Here is an 8,132-nt window from a genome sequence, read left to right on the forward strand (position 1 = left end):
ATCATAACAACTAACCATAAACTGGTCATAACAACTAACCATAAACTGGTCATAACAACTAACCATAACAACTAACCATAACTGACTATAACAACTAACCATAAACTGACTCATAACAACTAACCATAAACTGGTCATAACAACTAACCATAACAACTAACCATAAACTGGTCATAACAACTAACCATAAACTGGTCATAACAACTAACCATAAACTGGTCATAACAACTAACCATAACAACTAACCATAAACTGATCATAACAACTAACCATAACAACTAACCATAAACAACATAACCATAAACTGATCATAACAACTAACCATAACAACTAACCATAACAACTAACCATAACAACTAACCATAACAACTGACTATAACAACTAACCATAAACTGATCATAACAACTAACCATAAACTGGTCATAACAACTAACCATAAACTGGTCATAACAACTAACCATAACAACTAACCATAAACTGGTCATAACAACTAACCAGAACAACTAACCACAAACTGGTCATAACAACTAACCACAACAACTAACCATAAACTGGTCATAACAACTAACCATAACAACTAACCATAACAACTAACCATAAACTGGTCATAACAACTAACCATAACAACTAACCATAACAACTAACCATAACAACTAACCATAACAACTAACCATAACAACTAACCATAAACTGGTCATAACAACTAACCATAACAACTAACCATAACTGACTATAACAACTAACCATAAACTGGTCATAACAACTAACCATAAGAACTAACCATAAACTGGTCATAACAACTAACCATAACAACTAACCATAAACTGACTATAACAACTAACCATAACAACTAACCATAACAACTAACCATAACAACTGACTATAACAACTAACTATAACAACTAACCATAACAACTAACCATAACAACTAACCATAACAACTGACTATAACAACTAACTATAACAACTAACCATAACAACTAACCATAACAACTAATCATAAGCTGGTCATAACAACTAACCATAACAACTAACCATAAACTGATCATAACAACTAACCATAACTGACTATAACAACTAACCACAACTGACTATAACAACTAACCACAACTGACTATAACAACTAACCACAACTGACTATAACAACTAACCATAACAACTAACCATAACTGACTATAACAACTAACCATAACTGACTATAACAACTAACCATAAACTGGTCATAACAACTAACCATAAACTGGTCATAACAACTAACCATAAACTGATCATAACAACTAACCACAACTGACTATAACAACTAACCATAACAACTAACCATAACTGACTATAACAACTAACCATAACAACTAACCATAACTGACTATAACAACTAACCATAAACTGGTCATAACAACTAACCATAACAACTAACCATAAACTGGTCATAACAACTAACCATAACAACTAACCATAAACTGACTATAACAACTAACCATAACAACTAACCATAACAACTAACCATAACAACTGACTATAACAACTAACTATAACAACTAACCATAACAACTAACCATAACAACTAACCATAACAACTGACTATAACAACTAACTATAACAACTAACCATAACAACTAACCATAACAACTAATCATAAACTGGTCATAACAACTAACCATAACAACTAACCATAAACTGATCATAACAACTAACCATAACTGACTATAACAACTAACCACAACTGACTATAACAACTAACCACAACTGACTATAACAACTAACCACAACTGACTATAACAACTAACCATAACAACTAACCATAACTGACTATAACAACTAACCATAACTGACTATAACAACTAACCATAAACTGGTCATAACAACTAACCATAAACTGGTCATAACAACTAACCATAAACTGATCATAACAACTAACCACAACTGACTATAACAACTAACCATAACAACTAACCATAACTGACTATAACAACTAACCATAACAACTAACCATAACTGACTATAACAACTAACCATAACAACTAACCACAACTGACTATAACAACTAACCATAACTGACTATAACAACTAACCATAACTGACTATAACAACTAACCATAAACTGGTCATAACAACTAACCACAACTGACTATAACAACTAACCATAACAACTATAACAACTAACCATAACAACTAACCATAACAACTAACCATAAACTGGTCATAACAACTAACCACAACTGACTATAACAACTAACCATAACTGACTATAACAACTAACCATAAACTGGTCATAACAACTAACCACAACTGACTATAACAACTAACCATAACAACTGACTATAACAACTACCCATAAACTGGTCATAACAACTAACCATAAACTGGTCATAACAACTAACCATAACAGCTAACTATAACAACTAACCATAACAACTGACTATAACAACTAACCATAACAACTAACCATAACTGACTATAACAACTAACCATAACAACTGACTATAACAACTACCCATAAACTGGTCATAACAACTAACCATAAACTGGTCATAACAACTAACCATAACAACTAACTATAACAACTAACCATAACAACGGACTATAACAACTAACCATAACAACTAACCACAACTGACTATAACAACTAACCATAACTGACTATAACAACTAACCATAACTGACTATAACAACTAACCATAACAACTGACTATAACAACTAACCATAACAACTGACTATAACAACTAACCATAACAACTGACTATAACAACTAACCATAACAACTGACTATAACAACTAACCATAACAACTGACTATAACAACTAACCATAACAACTGACTATAACAACTACCCATAAACTGGTCATAACAACTAACCATAACAACTAACCATAACAACTAACCACAACTGACTATAACAACTAACCATAACTGACTATAACAACTAACCATAACAACTGACTATAACAACTAACCACAACAACTAACTATAACAACTAACCAAAACAACTGACTATAACTAACCAAAACCACCGACGATAACAACTGACTATAACAACTAACCAAATCAACTAACTATGACAACTAACCATAACAACAGACTATAACGACTGACTATAACAACTAACCAAAACAACTATGACAACTAACCTTCGATCACCTCTGACACACAGACCAAGGACTACTTGTATGTAATCTTAAAGGCTAGAATTACACAAAGCAACTTGTGTCACGTTCTGACCATCGTTCGTATGTGTTTTCCTTGTTTTAGTGTTGGTCAGGACGTGAGCTGGGTGGGCATTCTACGTTGTGTGTCTGGTTTGTCTATTTTTTTCCTGATATGGTTCTCAATCAGAGGCAGGTGTTAGTCATTGTCTCTGATTGGGAGCCATATTTAGGTAGCCTGTTTTGTGTTGGGTTTTGTGAGTGATTGTTCCTGTCTCTGTGTTTGCACCAGATAGGACTGTTTAGGTTTTGTTTAGTCTGTTCATGTATAGTGTCTTTATAAATTAAACATGAATAACCACCACGCTGCATTTTGATCCGCCTCTCTTTCACCAGAAGAAAACTCTTACAACTTGGCTTTATGTTTTCATTTGTCTTACACCACCACAAACTAATAATCAACTAATTTCCACCAGACTGGCTTTAGAGTCACCAGACTGGCTTTAGAGTCACCAGACTGGCTTTAGAGTCACCAGACTGGCTTTAGAGTCGCCAGACTGGCTTTAGAGTCACCAGACTGGCTTTAGAGTCACCAGACTGGCTTTAGAGTCACCAGACTGGCTTTAGAGTCACCTTACTGGCTTTAGAGTCACCAGACTGGCTTTAGAGTCACCAGACTGGCTTTAGAGTCACCAGACTGGCTTTAGAGTCGCCAGACTGGCTTTAGAGTCACCAGACTGGCTTTAGAGTCACCAGACCAGACTGGCTTTAGAGTCACCAGACTGGCTTTAGAGTCACCAGACTGGCTTTAGAGTCACCAGACTGGCTTTAGAGTCACCAGACTGGCTTTAGAGTCACCTTACTGGCTTTAGAGTCACCAGACTGGCTTTAGAGTCACCAGACTGGCTTTAGAGTCACCTTACTGGCTTTAGAGTCACCAGACTGGCTTTAGAGTCACCTTACTGGCTTTAGAGTCACCTTACTCTCTTATCGAGTTGGAATGGGGCGGGTCTTGGGGTTGATAGGAGGGATTACTCTATGCTGATAGGCCTGACTATCTGCCCAGGTGGGTATTGATTGGCTTATTAAGAGGAGTCTGTACGCTGAGTGACTATGATGATTGTTAATTTTTGCTGTTTACGACTAAAACTCTTCTAGAACACTCATCGCCTCCCTATATTCCTTCCCAGAACCCTCTTCATTCTAGAACCCTGTGACGTCACAGTTGACCCCAGCACCTGGCAACCAGGCTACAGAAAAGAGTCTAGAGACACAAACACACAGCCTGGTCTCAAATCACACCCTATTTTCCTATGGGCCCTGGTCAGAAGTGATGTAGTACGTAGGAGATAGGGAGCAATTTGGGTACTCACCTACAGTTAACCATCAACTGAAACTTACACAACATCGTGGAGGTCCATGGCCACTTAGAGAGCAGTAGAGACAGAATGTGCACCCCCTTGTCAACATTAGTCCGTCTATGTCAATATCTACCCTCTGAAGGTTGAGTGTGTTCATGTGTGTGTGTGAGGGAAATGGAGTAAGATACAAAAACACATATATATTATTATTATTTTTATTTATTTTTATGAAACGCAAAGGAACTCAATGTATTTAAATACAAATACAAAAACTGTACAAATGTACAAAAACTCTTTATTACGTCTTTGACCGTACCAAAACCAAGCAGTACATAAAGGAAGTGAATTATGTCTGTCTGTTCTGATTCTAGAATACTACCAGAGAGGAAGAGCAGTACATAAAGGAAGTGAATTATGTCTGTCTGTTCTGATTCTAGAATACTACCAGAGAGGAAGAGCAGTACATAAAGGAAGTGAATTATGTCTGTCTGTTCTGATTCTAGAATACTACCAGAGAGGAAGAGCAGTACATAAAGGAAGTGAATTATGTCTGTCTGTTCTGATTCTAGAATACTACCAGAGAGGAAGAGCAGTACATAAAGGAAGTGAATTATGTCTGTCTGTTCTGATTCTAGAATACTACCAGAGAGGAAGAGCAGTACATAAAGGAAGTGAATTATGTCTGTCTGTTCTGATTCTAGAATACTACCAGAGAGGAAGAGCAGTACATAAAGGAAGTGAATTATGTCTGTCTGTTCTGATTCTAGAATACTACCAGAGAGGAAGAGCAGTACATAAAGGAAGTGAATTATGTCTGTCTGTTCTGATTCTAGAATACTACCAGAGAGGAAGAGCAGTACATAAAGGAAGTGAATTATGTCTGTCTGTTCTGATTCTAGAATACTACCAGAGAGGAAGAGCAGTACATAAAGGAAGTGAATTATGTCTGTCTGTTCTGATTCTAGAATACTACCAGAGAGTAAGAGCAGTACATAAAGGAAGTGAATTATGTCTGTCTGTTCTGATTCTAGAATACTACCAGAGAGGAAGAGGCTAAGTGAGAGGCTCCACTCCCGTCAAAATCTGACAGAGAGAATATAGCGATAAGCAGATGAAAATGGGGATTTTTTTTGTATCAAGGTTTATGAGATAGTGTTGTTAATTTGTTAAGTACGGCTTATTTGATCGAATAGAAGTTTCGTAATGTTTAGGTTGTTACGAAGGTACTGATATAAAAGTGGATGCACGAGACGTCTCGGCAACTTTAAGAAAAAACTTTATATTGGAGTTGTGTCTATTGTTCACAGTTGTATCTGTCCTCTCATTGGCCAGAATATTCCCACCTGATCGTATCTGCCTTCTCATTGGCTAGAATATTCCCATCTCATCTCGCCTCCTCTCGCCTGCCTTTCTGTCTTCTCGACAATGACTCCCATTGTTAGGGCTGAGACAAGACCATCTCTTCATTATATACAGTATCTCTGATGCTAATTCCACAAGATTTGACCTTTCACCCCTCCCCCATGACTCCGAGCACAGCTTTCACTTCCGGGTCACAGAAGAATACCGCCGCAGGGTCAGAGTTCACCTGAAACGAGTCCCACGAGTGGTGGAGAGAGAGGAGGGGAGCGGGTCCCCTCTGATTAGAGGTGGAGTCATTGACAGTGACACTGTTGCTATTGGTTACGGTATTGGTGTTCGGAACGCTGATGTCGCTGATGATGGTGTGAGCACCACCAATATGGTGAATGCTGTTGTTGTTGATGGGGCCTGGGAGATAGGCCCGACCTGAAGCCTGGCAATGGGGTAGATTGGTGCCCAGGTTGGAGGTGAGGTTCTGGGCTGGGTTGAGGCCGAGGCCTGGGTGTCTCCAGTCGTCCTGCTGCTGCCGATGGATCTTCATATGGGCGTTACGACTCTTTATCTTGTAGAACATCCTATGGAGAGAGAGAAAGGGGAGAGAAAGAGGGAGGGAGAGGAGAGAGGGAGAGAGAGAGAAGAAGAGAGAAGAGAGAGGGAGAAAGAGAGAGGGAGAGAGAAGAAAGAGAGAGAGAGAAGAAGAGAGAAGAGAGGGAGAGAGTGGAGAGAAGAGAGAGGGAGAGAGAAGAGAGAGAAGAGAGAGGGAGAGAGAGAGAGAGAGAGAGAGAGAGAGAGAGAGAGAGAGAGAGAGAGATTGGAGAGAGAAGAGAGGGGGAGAGAGAGAGAGAGAGAGAGAGAGAGAGAGAGAGAGAGAGAGAGAGAGAGAGAGAGAGAGAGAGAGAGAGAGAGAGAGAGCGAGAGAGAAGAGAGATTGGAGAGAGAAGAGAAGGAAAAAATAGGGTGCAAGAAAGAAAAAGAGATGGAGAGATGGATAGATGGATAGATGGATAGATGAATAGATGGATAGATGGATAGATGGATAGATGGATAGATGGATAGATGGAGAGATGGATAGATGGATAGATGGATAGATGGAGAGATGGATAGATTGATAGATGGATAGATGAATAGATGGATAGATGGATAGATGGATAGATGGATAGATGGAGAGATGGATAGATGAATAGATGGATAGATGGAGAGATGGATAGATGGATAGATGGATAGATGAATAGATGGATAGATGGATAGATTGATAGATGGATAGATGAATAGATGGATAGATGGATAGATGGATAGATGGATAGATGGAGAGATGGATAGATGGAGAGATGGAGAGATGGATAGATGGAGAGATGGAGAGATGGATAGATGGATAGATGGATAGATGGATAGATGAATAGATGGATAGATGGATAGATGGATAGATGGATAGATGGAGAGATGGATAGATGGAGAGATGGAGAGATGGATAGATGGAGAGATGGATAGATGGAGAGATGGATAGATGGATAGATGAATAGATGGATAGATGGAGAGATGGATAGATGGATAGATGGATAGATGGATAGATGAATAGATGGATAGATGGAGAGATGGATAGATGGATAGATGGAGAGATGGATAGATGGAGAGATGAATAGATGGAGAGATGAATAGATGGAGAGATGGATAGATGGAGAGATGGATAGATGGATAGATGGAGAGATGGATAGATGGAGAGATGGATAGATGGAGAGATGGATAGATGGATAGATGGAGAGATGGATAGATGGAGAGATGAATAGATGGAGAGATGAATAGATGGAGAGATGGATAGATGGAGAGATGGATAGATGGATAGATGGAGAGATGAATAGATGGATAGATGGATAGATGGAGAGATGGAGAGATGGAGAGATGGATAGATGGATAGATGGAGAGATGGATAGATGGAGAGATGAATAGATGGAGAGATGAATAGATGGAGAGATGGATAGATGGAGAGATGGATAGATGGATAGATGGAGAGATGGATAGATGGATAGATGGAGAGATGGATAGATGGATAGATGGAGAGATGGATAGATGGAGAGATGGATAGATTGATAGATGGATAGATGAATAGATGGATAGATGGATAGATGGATAGATGGATAGATGGAGAGATGGATAGATGGAGAGATGGAGAGATGGATAGATGGAGAGATGGAGAGATGGATAGATGGATAGATGGATAGATGGATAGATGGATAGATGAATAGATGGATAGATGGATAGATGGATAGAT

The 8,132-nt window shown here is 38.6% G+C and overlaps 1 protein-coding gene across 1 annotated transcript in view; it reads right to left on the reverse strand.

Moving 5' to 3' along the window:
* Positions 1 to 6,014: 6,014 nt before the first annotated feature.
* LOC124008852 overlaps positions 6,015 to 8,132 on the reverse strand; it is a 38,022-nt gene continuing 35,904 nt past the window's right edge. Inside the window, exon 10 of the mRNA XM_046320434.1 lies at positions 6,015 to 6,441. Coding sequence (XP_046176390.1) covers positions 6,015 to 6,441 — 427 coding nt within the window. The remainder of the gene's footprint in view (positions 6,442 to 8,132) is intronic.

The sequence above is a fragment of the Oncorhynchus gorbuscha genome, linkage group LG21, assembly GCF_021184085.1.
Source record: "Oncorhynchus gorbuscha isolate QuinsamMale2020 ecotype Even-year linkage group LG21, OgorEven_v1.0, whole genome shotgun sequence".
NCBI classification, from domain to species: domain Eukaryota; kingdom Metazoa; phylum Chordata; class Actinopteri; order Salmoniformes; family Salmonidae; genus Oncorhynchus; species Oncorhynchus gorbuscha.